The sequence below is a fragment of the Xenopus tropicalis genome, chromosome 5 (genome assembly GCF_000004195.4).
Source record: "Xenopus tropicalis strain Nigerian chromosome 5, UCB_Xtro_10.0, whole genome shotgun sequence".
Classification (NCBI taxonomy): Eukaryota; Metazoa; Chordata; class Amphibia; order Anura; family Pipidae; genus Xenopus; species Xenopus tropicalis.
Window position 1 is genome coordinate 14,351,584 of NC_030681.2, and position 16,650 is coordinate 14,368,233.

Below are 16,650 nucleotides of genomic sequence, written 5' to 3' on the forward strand. Positions count from 1 at the left end.
AATGATTCCCTTTTCTCTGTAATAATAAAACAGTACCTGTACTTGATCCCAACTAAGATATAATTACCCCTTATTGGGGGCAGAACAGCCCTATTGGGCTTATTTAATGGTTAAATGATTCCCTTTTCTCTGTAATAATAAAACAGTACCTGTACTTGATCCAAACTAAGATATAATTACCCCTTATTGGGGGCATTTATTTAATGTTTCAATAATTCTTTTAGTAGACTTAAGGTATGAAGATGCAAATTACAAAAAGACCCCTTATTTGGAAAACCCCAGGACCCAAGCCTTCTGGATATCCTGTCCCATATCTGTATAATAAAACTGTGCATCAGTCCTATAGATTCCTGTGTGGTGCACTGTTCATTTCAGTATAATTGGATTATATTCATTTTTATATATTTTATCAAGAATATTTTTATAATTTTTTAATAAGTGTATGATTTTCTTGAGTGCACTCAGTGTTGAGGTACATTTGGGTACATGTACATTGGGTACATTTCTGTCCTAGGTAGGGTTTTGCTTCAGGGCTCTAGTATTTAATTTCTGCCTTAAAGGAGAAGGAAAGGCTAAGTCACTTGGGGGTGCCAAAATGTTAGACACCACCAAGTGACTTTAATCGCTTACCTTTTACCCCGGGCTAGTGCCCCTGTTAGAAGAAAACTACACCAGCCCGGGGTAGCTGTAGCGAGCACTTCCTCCTTCCGCGTTTCTTCTGCGGCGAAATCCCTGGGCCGGCACATGCGCATTAGAGTGAAAAGCCGACTTTCTTGTTTATGTTCGGTTTTTCACTCTACTGCGCACGTGCAATGTGCCAAAGCGGAAGAAGGAAGCGCTGGCAGCTACCCCGGGCTGGTGCTGTTCTCACTCAACAGGCGCACCAGCCCGGGGTAAGAGGTAAGCAATTAAAGTCACTTGGGCATGCCTAACATTTTGGCACCCCCAAGTGACTTAGGCTTTCCTTCTCCTTTAAAGTGGGTAAAGGGATTAGGAGAGAGCATTGGTATAAATAGTATAAAGCAGGAGAAATGATAAAAAAATAGAATTTGGCAGTTTTTTCTATGATGTAGAAGGCAAGGTTCCTTTATACAAATCTGCTTCTGCCTACATTATGAGCTGCTTATTCATTCCTGTAACACTCTGTAGCTTAGTGTAATGACAGGTACAGAATTGAATAAACCGGAAAGGACGTGTCGCACTTACTACTCATATACGTGCTTTGAGCCCTTGCTGTTCCAATGGTTGATTCTCGGTCACATTGTGCACCGTGTTTGCAATGGACACGCGCAGATGCCTCAAACTTGTGTGTGATTTTGCACACTGCGCTTCCTAATAGGGCTAACCACTGACCAGCCAAGTAACCAATAGCAAAAGTAAAAAGTGGAAAAAAAATCTTTAGAAATGACAGCATACTTTAAACATGTTGACAAGACTAACAAAAAATGAATTTTATATTGAATTCACTATCTCCCTGCCCCACCAGCAGGCTCACTTCCATATCAAGCATTAAAATGACATGGGCAGCAAACACACTGTACTTTCCTACCATTGTTGCCTTTGTCATTACTTATCATTATTGCTCCTTTTTCACAGTCTCTTAGGAACACCCAGCATTCGGGGGATATGTGTCAGAATGCCGCTGCTACATAGTCATGTATATTTATTCCACAGTACTCACCTTGGTTAGAGTGAGTTAGTCTAACATGCCATGACTTGTAATCAACAATTATTTCTGAAGATTACAGAAAACTTTTGGGAAAAGTCGTAGGGCATTGAGCGTTGTCACTTCCCGAACTCTCTCTGCTGTAAGTCCTTTAATGGAAGCAATATACTCACAGGAATGGCATATGTTGGATGGCACATTACGTTCCTAGAAGAGTAGAAAAGTAAATGAAATATTGCATTTATATAAGGATAATATATAATATAATCTAAAGACCGAAACGTCGGATTTTTGTGCAATGTGCTTACAATAAAGGCATTAAGTTTCCATAACTATATTTTTGAAAATATATTTTATATACAATGATCTGACTGAGCACTCCGCCTCATGCAATTTTTAAGGCATCATGTGCAGACACCAGAAGGACTATTATATATATATATATATATATATATATTATCCATTTATACATGGTCGAAATGTTGGCCTGATCTGTAATGTATTAATTATTTCATAAAAGTTATATTTTAAATGATTCCCGCTGTGCACCAATGTACACACGAATATCTATATATTATACATATACAGTTATATATATGCATATATGTGAGCTGTGGATAGCCAATTGATGCATCCCAGATTTTCTGTGGCAGCTGTTTCAGACCAATCCCAAACTTTCTCAAGGCTTTTGTGAATACAAGTTAGACAGGTAGGTTCCATGCCAATGAGCCCCTCTCCCTCCCTAGGTACCATACAATGTATCACTTTTGAGTATAAGTAACCGGCCCCCTCCTTGTACAGTAGTTATTTGTCTGGGGCACACAAGCCATTGTGCTATAGTTAAACACATCTAACCAGCTGAACAAACCTCAGGGTGCCAAAGGAGGAAAGAATGGGCAGTTTAAGTGTAGCTGGGAAGTGTTGGCATACCACCTTGCGCACAAACACATCTATTCACATTAATTTACTATGCTTAACTTACAAGTGACTAAAAGTTAAGGACATTTTTGTAAGCATAATTATGGCTCACAGTGTTATTCCCACAGGATTATACCAAAAACACAGATGGGTTCCAGCATCCTTTAGGCTGAGGGCACACTGAGCGTTGGCTCCGCTGCTCTCAGCCTGCGTTATTTTGTTCCTGCTCCGTTAAATTAGCCCAAAAAATGCCTGGTTTCACATTTTTGGCCCCACCTGGCCCTCAGCCTGTGCCATTCAAGGAAAATGAAAGCTGAAGTTCAAATTTAAGGGACATGGGAATAATATGACACCAAGGCTCTGATGGAGTCTGCACTGGTTAGAGCTAGTTGCAGCATTGCTAGCTTGTGTCTGTGTTTATAATGATAGAGTGGGATAACAAGAGGGAAAGATCAATAAGCAGGGCATCAGGGACCATAAATAGAAACCGTTGTTTTGCACCAACAACACAGTGAGAGTGAAAGCACTCAACAGATTAGGATATGGCATAGATGCTATTAAAGGAAACCAAGGAAGCATGAATTGGTCTATATATTTTAAATGTCATAAAACCCAGACACCATCTGTATAATTTTATCCCCATGTGCACAGCCAAATTACTGGAATTAAATTTGCTTTCCTTAATAGCCATTTCCATGTGAAATAGACAATAACACATGTCATAAAAGAAAGTGTTTCTACTTATCTCAATACTTATTATCCTTTCCAGGTCTGTACTGGAATACAAAATAGGCCCTGGCATTTTATATTCACAGAGGCCCAAACTGCCCCCCCCCCCCCCCCCCCACCATCCCACTAAACAGCAACTGTTTATGGCATCTTACAGCAGCCCCTCTGGCATTTCCCACAATCCCCAGATTGCCAGTCTGGGTCTGATCACTTCTGGTTTACATGGCAGACAAATGGCATGCAGTCAATCCCAAGGTTTGGATATAATAATCACCTGACCAGTGAAGGGTCAAAGTGATCTCCTTTTAAGCCAATGGAGGGGCAACTGTGGGTATTTTGTTATCGACTTAGCTGGAAATTAAATGTGTGGTAAAACACCAGCAATTGCCCTGTGTGCCATTGCCCATAAGGGTGAATTGATAGTGACACTATTAAACTAATGGCAGCATTATATTTCACTTTGCAGTGCTGATGCTCCCTGGCTGTGATTGCTAACCAGGAGTATGCACACTGGAAGCCCCCTGATCAGCTTTCATGGCCCTGCTTCCTGATCAAGGAGGGTGGTTTGTCCTCTTTTGCACATACCAAGGGAAATTACAGATACACTGTTTCACACCTCATCCACCTACCTCTTTTTTGGGTCCAAGAGATGGAGAATCAGTTTCCAAGCAAATGTTTTCCAATGGGATCTTCTTAATTAGTTTTGCTCTCTGCAAGACATTTTTAAACATACTTTTTGTAACAGAACTGATAGTCCAGACATAATCAATTCTCCACTGATTTCAAGAAAATCCCAAACACTGACAAACTGAGGAGCAAATCTTTGCAACAACAGAAGGATTAACTATAAAGTGATATACAGAACTGTTGTCACCTACATGCAGACTACCATGCACAAGATGCAGGAGACCATTTGCTAAGTTTGGAGATAAATATCACTGGGATGTTGCCCGTAGCAACCAATCAGATCTTTGCTTTTGATTTCTAACATGTAGGTGACTGTTCAAATCTAAATGCTGATTGGCTGCTAAGGGCAACATCACCAGTGATATTTATTTCCATGTTCCTTACACCAGTGTAGCAGTTGCACCAGAAGCAAGGGGCACTATATTACACCCCATAGTGTTTTTTTCATTTGTAAACACAGCAATAATAAATGAGCCCCACAGACGTTAAAGCAAGTGTAAGCCCAGAGAACAAATGACTGATAATTGCACTTTACTTGTTCATTTCTTATGACAGCAGGGGGAAATGAGAAAAAGTATCCAGCTTGCACTCCTTCCAAGGCTGTAGACGGCCGACCAGCAAAATTATGGAGCAGTACCTTCTCAGAACCTGAAAGACATGTTGAGCCCAGTTATTTACTGATATAAACGTGGGAGTTAAATGAACTCAATTCTATATGGAAACAAGTGTCAAGCAGAATCTCTTAGCTAAGAACAGCACAGAGAACATTTTAACCCTGTCAAATTAAAGGGGAACGCATTCCATCAAGTTATTTAGGCTAATGGGCATATTTAAATTTACCTTGGTGGGCAATGCAATCAATATGGTTGCTCTGACTCTAACAATAAATGAAATATCCCGATAAATATGATTCAAAGTGCAGAATGAATATACTTATATATTGTACTTAGCAGTATATAGAGTATGTACCTAGGAAATGGGTTTAACTTTCCTATAATATAAATCCTGTTCGTCGGTTATTTTTGGACAAATAGAAACAATCTATTGTCAGTTCTCAGCATGACATTCTTACCTTGTTCCTTAAGGAAAGAGACTGTTTGCCTTCCAGCTGAGCGGGAATGTACATTTCTGTAGGTGGAAATAATATTTCCCCTTACTGATAAAATACATTATAGGAAATGATCTTATCCAGATATAACATTTCTGCTTTGCCTTGTTTTTTGCACTTTGCCCCATTATAAATAATATTTTATATGAAAAGATGGTTACCCAGAACTGCTCTTAGGATGTAATAAAAGAGTCACCCTTTCTCATAAACTCTGTCTCCTGAAGTCATGCATTATTCCAAGTGGCTGCAGCTACAGTATATAGTGCCTATGAACAGCTCTGTAAACCAATCCCACATTTCACCATGCTGTAATACTAGATGATGTAGCCAATCACTTTACAGGAGAAGTCTAATAAATAACATAGATAACAATGCTGTATTTTATATACTGATCTTACTGTACCAGTCCAAAGGTTCAGCAGCCCTGTAACAGTAGTGACCCAGGCCTTCAAAGATGTAGAGTGGAAATCCCCTTCTTCCCATCTGGTTAGGCTATCTTTTTAGAGTCACTGGCACTGCAAATGCTCATTGTGCTTTGGGCTGCTCCTACGAAGCTAAGCTTAGGGATTCCAGAAATAATCAACAAATTAGCAGAAAGTGAAGTTTCATCTGTCACAGCATCTACTGCTACAGGACAGGACAGTTGTAATAGACAGGGCACTGGTTTCTGGGATGCCATGGAGTGTGAATCTGAATTACTAATAAGCACCAGAGCAATTTATATTGTTAATATACAGTATATTGTGAGCTGGTCCCTAAGCTCAGGTACCCGATAGCAGCCCAGAGCATGTGCTGTGAACCAGGAGAAAAGAAGGTGGGGAGTCAGGGGCATGTGTAGAAGGACAGACCAGTGTTTAAGAGCTGTGCATGATTTGGGCAGGAACAGAAGCTCAAGAGGGTATAGCATTATTTGTTCAGATTTAGTTCTTCTTTAAGCCTCTGCAAAATGGCAGCATTAAAATGGCAGCTGCAAATCTCTTTGACCCTACAGCCTGGACTGACTAAATCAGATATGGACACACTGGGTTAACTACTGTACATGTGTGTGCTCCGAGCCTTATCCACCCAATGGGAAGAAAAGTATTAGCTCCACAGCAGCAAATATGCAAACAAACAAAAGTACAATCTATTTCAGACTCATAACAGAACATTCTCTGGCTTTCCATATTTCACTTGCGAATCCCTCTTACTGGCTGCTGAATTCCACTGGAAAACGTAGTCCAACAGACACACGCAAACACACACACTCAGTACTAACACAGGCAGGTCCATTCTTTTTGCCATTTCCAGCTGCATCTGAAAAACCTTAAGCTGCTCCTCTCGTTGTTCAGAGGTGGGTGCGAGCCAAGGAGTGAAATCCAAGCCAATCTGCACAGAAGAACAGAACTGTTTGTCAGCCACGGAAGTGTCTGTTATAATACAGCCCCAATACACTAACACTGTGGTATAGGAAAGCAATAATGCTGAGTTACATTCTAGAGAAAGGAAAATTGTTTTTTGTATATATTGGACAAAACATCCCCCATTGTAAGAGAGTAAAAAAAAAATTGCTAATACATATACATGTAACACATTTTTAAGAGGATCTACTTTATTTTGAGTTTTGGAGTTTTCATGACCTACACACCATGTGTGACATAGCCCTAACACTAATTCAGCACCCCTAGCCACAAAGAAACGTATTTATCTCTTCCATATTATAACACCTCTTACCTCTCCTATAGCCACCAGTCTATCTTTGTACTTCTCAAACTGCATAAGGGTGGGTTCCAGATCCTAAAGAATAGAAATGTTATCCAGTATGAACAGCTGCACTTCATTCTAATGTGATTCTATCTGCCCGTTAGTGTGCCAGGGCTAGACTTCCTATATTGCACAGGTTGGGAACTTCTGTCACAAGATGTCATTATTTAAGCCGTAAGGGGGTTCTAACAATATAGAGATTAGTTTGGCCTAATCCCAATCCTGGATTCGGTGCTTCCCTACTTTATACATCTTGGACTTATGGCACACAAGGCTCCTCATTTACAGGGCCACAAATAGCCAGCTGCAATCACTGCGATCCTCTTGTGGCAATCAAAACTGCTTTATTGTGTTGGGTTGAAAACCCCACAGACTGTTCTTCCACTTCAGCTGATTCTTCCACTTTTTCTTCTTCTTCTTAGCGCCCCCAATTTTCTAAAAGCTCCTCCTCCTACAGTTTTAGGGGTACAACACCCAAACTCCCCACACTTCTTCGCCCTATAGCGGAGCAGGTTGCTTGTGCTTTTCTAAATTATCCCGCCCCCCGTCTTTTTGTGGCGCCGCTCTGAACCCCCCAATTTTCCCATTGACTTTGACAGGGAAGATTTTCAAACTGCTGCCGCACTTACAGCTTTGAAGCTACACCCCCCAAACTTGAATAACATAATAATGGAGTCACCACAAATAAAACAACGACATTTGTTGGATGCCCCCTAAGTCGGAGGGGGCAACAACAGCCAATCAAATTTCACCTATTGACTTTTATGGGAAATTGAAACTGCTGCCAATCTTACAGCTTTGAGGCTACACTCCCCAAACTTGAATCACAAAGTCATGGGCTCAGCCTGAATGAAAATATGATGATTGTTGGATGCCCAAAAGTGGGCGGAGCTGTAAACAGTCAATTATATTTTACCTATTGACTTGGCGGAAATCCAACCTGCTGCCATTCTCACAGTAATAACACCGGGTTCCCAAACTTTGCAAAGTTAGGCACCAGGTAACTGCGGTTCAGAATGCTGTCATTCTCACACTATTTATGCCAGGGTGCCCACTGTCACTGGGTGACTTCGACTCAAGGGTCCCTAAACTTTGCAGAGTTAGTCACTGGGTAACTGCAGTGGGGAAATTTAAATTGCAGCCATTCAGACACTATTAAAACCAGGGTCCCCAAACTTTGCACAGTGGTTTTTACTATATAACTGTGGGTCCAAGGTTAGAAAAAGTGGGCGGAGCCAACAACAGATCAGATTTTATTTCATGACACATTTTTCAACCCAACATGAAGTTTGTTTTCAAACTTCCCTTCTAGTTAATCTTCTAACTGTATACACTGTTCCTGGGATGCCTTTAGAAATACACTTGGCTCTCTGGGACTTGCAGAGCCCATTTTCTTTGCATATTAACATCAAACACCGTGACCTTAACTTTATCGCAATCATTTCCAAAAAATCTTTTGATCGTTGAGGATAAAATATCAGGCGCTAACGATCTCAGGAAACACCTACTGTTACTGTAGTCACGGAAAACATCCTAATCCCCACTGTTTCACAAGGAACCTCACATTCATACTTTTTTGATGGCTAAAAATAAATCTTATCATAAGCTACATGTATCCGGAAAAACTACAACTTTATAGCAATGAAATGATTAAAGGGAAGGATATATCATTTTGGTTTGGAAGCAAATTTCCCCCCTAATTTAGATCTTTCCAGTGCAATTTGACCACAAATGTTCAGGAGACAAGGATTTTAAGAAGAACCCTCCTTTCTGCTTGTCCCACTATGTACATCATGTATTCATAGGCATATTGTGAGATTGATTCTACTAGCAGAGCCGGATTGGCCCACTTGGATCCCAGGGGAAGACCCAGTGGGCCACAGCTGGGCCCCTGTGACTGCTACATAGTCTTCCCCATCTGCACCACTCCTGATGTACCGCACTACCACTGTCCTACCACCATGCTTGTTTTATTAAAGGAACAGTAACACCAAAAAATGAAAGTGTATAAAAGTAACTAAAATATAATGTGTTGCTGGCCTGCACTGGTAAAAGTTGTGTGTTTACTTCAGAAAGTCTACTATAATTTATATAAATAAGCTGCTATGTAGCCATGTAGGCAGCCATTCAAAGGAGAAAAGGCACAGGCACATAGCAGATAACAGATAAAACACTATTGTATTCTACAGAACTTATCTGTTATCTGCTATGTAACCAGTGCCTTTTCTCCTTTTTTCCAGCTTGAATGGCTGCCCCCGTGGCTACACAGCAGCTTATTATATAAATTATAGTAGTGTTACTGTAGCAAACACACCATTTTTACCAGTGCAGGGCAACAGTGCATTATATATTTATTACTTTAAAGCTCTTTCATTTTTTAGTGTTACTGTTCCTTTAATGCTGCAGGCAGGCAACACTTACCGCACAGAATTCAAGTTGTGCGCATCTCTTTCATTGTTGATGCACAAGTCTGAGAGACAGTGCACGACAGCTATCCCTGAAGTCCTTGTGTGCATATACAGGGGCCCCTGAGGTCAGGTTCTCTAGTGGGGCCCAGGTGCCCCAGTCTAGCACTTTCTACTAGTCATGCCACAGGGGTTGCAGTGCACAAAATGTCCATGTTTGTTAATATCTCACATGGGTCTGAGCTTAGAACAGTCCAGTACTTAACACCTATAAAACAAAGTGCGTTTTGAAAGGGAAAAGCTCTACCTATGGTTCTGTCAAATGGGGACCAAACTTGGGAGTTTACCAAATAATTTATTCTGGATAGTGCCAGTGTTTGCCACAGGCAGCACATTGCCCATTTAAATGAAAGAGAGAGGCTGCCAGGGGGAAAGGTCTTACCTTCATGGTCACACTGCGCTGCCCATCAACAGTGTTCTGAATTGGATGAATCCCAAAACACGGCATAATGAAATTAGGGTACCTTTAAAATCCAGAAATATATTGTTTAACAATATGAATAAGGAATATCACATTCAGCTCAAGCACATTCCCATTAGGCTTCATTCTCAGGGTGACATATAGTACAGGTATGTGACCCATTATCCAGAATTCTTGGGACCTGGGGTTTTCCGGATAAGGGGTCTTTCCGTAATTCAGATCTCCTACCTAAAGTCTGCTAAAAAAATTATTTAAACAGTAATTAAATCCAATAGGATTATTTTGCCTCCTATAAGGATTAATTATATCTTAGTTGGGATCAAGTACAGGTACTGTTTTATTATTACAGAGAAAAGGGAATCATTTAACCATTAAATAAACCCAATAGGGCTGTTCTGCCCCAATAAGGGGTAATTATATCTTAGTTGGGATCAAGTACATGTACTATTTTATTATTACAGAGAAAAGGGAATCATTTAACCATTAAATAAACCCAATAGGGCTGTTCTGCCCCAATAAGGGGTAATTATATCGTAGTTGGGATCAAGTACAGGTACTGTTTTATTATTACAGAGAAAAGGGAATCATTTAACCATTAAATAAACCCAATAGGGCTGTTCTGCCCCCAATAAGGGGTAATTATATCTTAGTTGGGATCAAGTACATGTACTATTTTATTATTACAGAGAAAAGGGAATCATTTAACCATTAAATAAACCCAATAGGGCTGTTCTGCCCCCAATAAGGGGTAATTATATCTTAGTTGGGATCAAGTACAGGTACTGTTTTATTATTACAGAGAAAAGGGAATCATTTAACCATTAAATAAATCCAATAGGGCTGTTCTGCCCCCAATAAGGGGTAATTATATCTTAGTTGGGATCAAGTACAGGTACTGTTTTATTATTACAGAGAAAAGGGAATCATTTAACCATTAAATAAACCCAATAGGGCTGTTCTGCCCCCAATAAGGGGTAATTATATCTTAGTTGGGATCAAGTACAGGTACTGTTTTATTATTACAGAGAATAAGGAAATAGTTTTTAAAAATGTGACTTATTTGATTAAAATGGAGTCTATGGGAGATGGCCTTTCTATAATTCGGAACTTTCTGGATAATGGGTTTCCGGATAAGGGGTCCGATACCTGTACTACAATGCATCAAAGCCAGCCCAGGCATGGGTCACCTCCTCTTGACATAAGGACACAGTTCCTTGGCTGTGACTACTAATGATATTACGCACCCCCTTGTCACAACCTCATTGCACCCCTCGCCTAATGATTTAAAATTTATTGGTGAGAACAACTTGCCCTTTTTTGCTTTAGTTTATACTGGAGCAGTGGCCAACTCCCACCCTTCCCAACTACAGTCAGGTGATCCCAGTGGAGCCAATAAAAGGGCAACCATTTGGCAGCTTAAACCTTGAAAAAGGTAAAATTTAGGTCCTTTAAAAAAATGTATAAAGATGCAGCAGAATTCTTAATAAATCGGATGAAAGTGAATGTAGGACTGGCCAGACCGGGGATGGCTGATTTGGTCAGCTTTAATACATTGCAGTATATGGACAATCCTTGTTTTGTTTAAAGAGGAGGGTTTTTCCTAGTAGCTTAATGCACAACATGTCTAAAGGTGGCCATACACAGCGAGGTCGCCAAGCGAGTGGATCTTCTCCTGATATCCCCACCTACGGGTGGGCGATATTGGGCTGATTCAGTTGTTTGGCCCTGGGGCCAAATGATCGAATTAGAATGACGGGTATAGGCGCCCGCATCAACGAGCCAATGCAGTCCCCAATCTGACTAATTTTCCAACCTGCACGATCAAGATCTGCATGATTTCAGGCCAGATGTCAGTCGGGCAGGCCGGTCGCTAGTGCCCATACACGGGCCAATAAGCTGCCGAATCGGTCTAAGGGCCCGATATTGGATGTTAGAATCGGCCTGTGTATGGCCACCTTAAAGGGTCGATTCTAGCTTCCAATATCGCAATAATACACTGGCATTAGCTTTTATGCCTTATATATATTGATAATGGGTGAATGCAGAGGACCTCTTGTCTTTGTCTGTATGAGTTTAGTGGTCACGGCCTCATTGCAGTACACCTAATGATTTAATATGGAGCACAACTTTGCCTTTTGTGTTATAACACTTACCTGTCTGATAGATAAATAAGTTTCTCAAATTCTCCCCCATGTTCTGTAACAGAAATGAGCGCTTGGATTTCCTTTAAGAAAACCAAAACATATCAGCATGCAGGTGCTTTACATGATTACATATTTTACATTAATTCCTATAAATAATTTAACCTGTTGTGTGTCAGTCACCTTTTATTTTTCTACCCTGGGTTTTGTCTGGAAACAAGTGGCTCAGAAAAGTCCAAAACAGCACACACACACACACACACAGAGCATAGGCGGATTTTCAATAAGGCTTGGGGAGGCTAAGCCTCCCCAAACCTGCTCTGGCACCCTAAAAATAAAAAAATAAAATAAAAAAATAAAAAAACCTGGCTCCGTTTCTGTGCTGTCCTGCAAATCTTCTCCTGTCCCTGCAAGCTCCGGGTTCTGCTCTAATCAGCTGTGCTCTGATTGGATCTTTCTTCTTGTATATTCTCCAATCAGAGCACAGCTTTCTTGACAGACAGTAAAATTGACCAATCAAGACACAGATGCAGACAGGGATCGGGAAATTTTGCAAACTGCAGAAATGAAGACTTAAAAAAGAAGAATCTGCAGACTGTAAGTTTACCCATGAACCAGCTTTGAACTTTGCTGCAGTTTTCATCCCACAGGTACTATACACAGGTACTATACTGTATATGTTCTAAAGGCTGACCCACTAGCTGAAATTAAATTGTTTTTTGTCATCTGACATTTATAATATCCCCTACCCTAACAGATGGAGGGTAAGTTAATTTTTCCCCCGTGACAAAGCTCATTGTGTTTTTATATATTTGTTATGGTTTTTTGCACATTCTATTTTTTTTTTTTTACTTTTGTCATTGTTTTTTTCATTTATAGTAAGTTACAGTGGGGCCAATGCTGTGTATCAGTGCCAGTGTTATAGTGCCAGGGCCTGAATATCTGCCATCTGTACCCACTGCTCCTCATGGCATATAATGTGCTGGGTTTGTATATAAAGACTGTGTCTCGCTGTATATAATGTGCCTGGGATGTCAGTACCTGCTGCCTCACTTTCTATAAAGCTAACTTAAACACATCTAATGGGGAGGTTCACTTTTAAGTTAACTTGTAGTATATTATAGAATGGCCTATTCCTAGCAACTTTGCAATTGGTCTTCCTAGTTCATTTTATATAGTTTTTGAATAATTTGCCTTTTGCTTCTGCGTCTTTCCAGCTTTCAAATGAGGGTCACTGACCAAAAAGTATTGCTCTGTGAAGCTAAAGTTTTATTTTTCCATGCAGGCCCCTTAACTATTCATATTCCCATCTCTTGTGTAAACCACTACCTGGTATATAAGACCCTAGCAACCAGATAGCTGCTGAAATACCAAATGGAGAGCTGCTGAACAAAAAGCTAAATAACCGAAAAACCATTAAAAATAAAAGAGGACCAATTGCAAATTGTCTCAGAATATCAGTGTCTACATCATATTAAAAGTTAATTTAAAGGTGAACTACCCCTTTAACCTAACTGAACACAAATGTATAGAGAACCCCTAACAGAAGTGCACGTATGAATGCTTTTACATCCTAAGCATTTTAGGGTTAAAAAAATCCCCCCCACCCGCACTTTTGCACAGTATCCCTGGGAGTCAGTGGGAACTGCCAGAGGTAGTTGGGAGGTTAATTTTTTACACCAGCAGTGAATCCACTAAGTGTCACATTAGGCTGATGCCACATGCGGCGTAGGGCTGATTTTTTCGGCAAGCGGAAAAACGCTTGCTGAAAATTCAGCCCTACGCCTGCTACTTGTGCCTGCACCCGAATGAATGGGATACGCTCGGGTGCAGGCACATGTAGCCGATATACGCACGAAAACGCAAGACTTTGCATTCTCTCTCGTTTTCGTGCGTATATCGGCTACATGTGCCTGCACCCAAGCGTATCCCATTCATTCGGGTGCAGGCACAAGTAGCAGGCGTAGGGCTGAATTTTCGGCAAGCTTTTTTCCGCTTGCCGAAAAAATCAGCCCTACGCTGCATGTGGCATCAGCCTTAGCTGTAGGTCAGTCTGTGTATGGGCCATCTTTAGCCTCCCCAAACAAAAAAGTCATCCTCCGCCTATGACACAGAGCTAAACCATAAAAGGTTAAAGAAAGACCCGGAAGTGTAGAATTAACGACGCTGGCACCCTGGTAACGGCATGTAATGGGTTAACCTTATTTATAAAAAATGTGCATTTTAAACTTGAAGGGAACCTACTTTTCTTGATTCTTCAATAACCTCCTCGGTGTCCTGAAATGACAAGTATTTCGTAGTCATTCGTTTGTATCTGTTTTGAGGGGAAAAACTAGGGCTGGGCGATATACCGTTTAATACCGAATACCGGTGTTTTTTTTTTTTCAAACTATATTCATTTTTCAGATACCGCAATACCGGGGTGTCAGGGTACTCACCCGTGCGACCCGGTCGCGCGCGTCCCGTTGTCTGCGGGACCTGTGTCAAAGCGCACGTACATGTCAAAGAGTGCACGTCCGTGACGCGCTGACGGCGCCGGTTCTGCGCATGCGTGGGGGGTATTTAAAGCTATCAAACACCTCCTCCTGTGCTATGTTGTCTGCGGCCTTGCCTGGGAAACTAAGCCTGCCTGATTTACCTTACGACTTTCTGTTGCCGATCCTTCGCTTGCCTGACTATGATTTTCAATACTGCAGTAATTATTCTCTAATTTATTAGGAAATGGGGTTAACACTTTCATGCATGGAAAAAAAAAATACCGTCAAATACCGATATAATTTTGAAAAATACCGTGATATAAATTTTTGGTCATACCGCCCAGCTCTAGGAAAAACTACTGCGCACAGCAAGAATATTTATTAATACAGGGATATTTATTAATAGAGGGAAAGGCGGGACACAAATAGGAATCAGCACAATCAGTGGGAATTAAACTGAGAAATGTAATTAAACATCAATTCCCTAGATATTAATCAGCAGCACCCTGGCAAAAACAGTTGCACACCCCCCAGCCCTGAGGGGGATGTGGGAGTTGCAGTTCACCCACAGTAGAGGTTAAATAGCCCTTATTTTTACGCAGACAGGCGTCTCCCTTGTCACAACGTGCTGCTGCCTGTTACCTGAGAGAACTCCTCAGCTGTCATGTGACAGTGACAATCCACATAGCCCACAGCCATCTGCTCTCTATCACTTCCGCTTCCCAGCAGTCAGAGGCGGGACTTACTGTGCGACGTGGGCAGGCCTAATGCTATTCGGGCCAACCAGTGCAGAGGGTGTGGGGAGGCAGAATGAGCACATGTTCAGTGGGCGTGGCTATTATGACAGTAGCCATGGCGTCCCGCCCACAAAGCGCAGCCCAATTCCCATGGCTTCTGTCATAATAGCCACGCCCACTGACAACCAAGTCCAAAGCTGAGCGGGAATTTGAGGATTTGTAACAGAAGCAAATGGCAGCCTATTGCGCTGACTTGTCTGCTCTGCCTGGTGATAATGGCAGTCCTTGTTTTAGGGCAGGGTAGAGAGGGCATCTTGTCTTAGGGCCGTAGGGGCCACTAAAAACCAATGTACAAATGTTATACAGTGGAACACTTGTTAGAAGCGTTATGTTATGTGGTGATGGAGAAGGGACAAGTGACATAAAGCCATTTAAAGGGAAACTTAAACGTATAGTAAGTTTTTCCATAGAATTGCCCATGAGGGGGCGCCATCTAAAGCATAAGGGGGGTCAGTGACATGACTTTCTACTAACATGCAAACAAGGGAGATTTCAACTTCATTCCTTTCCATTGTTTCTACATTTCCCCAAAAGTGGAAAGTGTATGGGGGGCTCATATGAGCATAAGTGGACATTGCCTAAAATGTGCTAATTATTATTGGTAAGTATGAGTGTCCACCTGGATCAGATACACGCCTGCCTCATTCCAGCATTCAAGATGGCAGTCACTGGCCGTGGCAACCAATTTTTCCAACTTATCTTTTTATTTAGTAGTGTATCTGTGGATATCACTGCTCACAGGTGTTTTCCCAAATGTATCTGTGATGGGTCCAGCTATCAGTCGAGGGAATATCAAACCTGCAGAGTTGGGACCGTCTGTTTGTTGCACGTCGACTGAGTCTCTAATCACTGGTCTGGAATGAACCTGGGGGGAAGGCTATGAAGGCAGATCCCACTCTTCTCTGCACCCTGGGGGAACTGGGGTGTCCAGGACCCACAGGGAGTCTGACTTTAAGGGTCCTCTGTGCAAACTGAAGGGCTCTTCCCCAGCACCCAAGCTCACACCCGCACAGGGGAGAGCGGGCGGTCTGGGAGGGAGATCCAGCCTGGGTTGGCAGGGCCCCATGAAGTCCGGTATCCACCGTTTTTTTCCCATGTGTCCTGCCAGCCCAATCCAAAACTGTTTGGTTCTTGCAAAGTCGTTTATTAGATTACGAGTATATAACTCCCTTTGTCATATCTGCTTTTTAAGCAGGAGTGCATTAAGCAGGGCTCTGCACAATGTACTTTGCTCTAGTTATGTAATTATTATAGAGAGGGTACCAAACATATCCCTAGGTACCTGTGTCCCTAATACTAGGCAAGACCTTAGTGAATTATATACAGGGGTAAAAGTATTTTTATTTGCACATTTTAACCATGGGAGAAAGTAGATACCAAATTCAGTAAACAGGTCCCTTTGGTGGCTGCCAGCCTTTTAACACATATGTGCCATACTCACGGCCCGTGGGCCACATCCGGCCCACGAGATCACTTTATTATTGTTTTTATGGCCTGG

General features: G+C 41.6%; 1 protein-coding gene across 2 annotated transcripts; it reads right to left on the reverse strand.

Annotated features, from left to right (window-relative positions):
- Positions 1 to 1,316: 1,316 nt before the first annotated feature.
- LOC100494905 (putative deoxyribonuclease tatdn3-A) lies at positions 1,317 to 15,142 on the reverse strand. 2 transcript variants are annotated; one of them, XM_012963947.3, is made up of 10 exons: positions 14,998 to 15,140; positions 14,123 to 14,155; positions 11,891 to 11,961; positions 9,699 to 9,780; positions 6,822 to 6,884; positions 6,367 to 6,476; positions 5,073 to 5,128; positions 4,536 to 4,648; positions 3,943 to 4,023; positions 1,317 to 1,873 (listed from the first exon to the last, which is right to left on the reverse strand). In XM_012963947.3, exons 1-10 carry the CDS (start codon positions 15,052 to 15,054, stop codon positions 1,730 to 1,732), a joined length of 810 nt encoding a protein of 269 aa, XP_012819401.1. In that variant the 5' UTR covers positions 15,055 to 15,140; the 3' UTR covers positions 1,317 to 1,729. The 2 variants fall into 2 exon arrangements, with proteins under 2 accessions (XP_012819401.1, XP_031758756.1); XM_031902896.1 differs by lacking the exon at positions 6,822 to 6,884 and having other exon boundaries at positions 1,379 to 1,873; positions 14,998 to 15,142.
- Between the last annotated feature and the right edge of the window lie 1,508 nt (positions 15,143 to 16,650).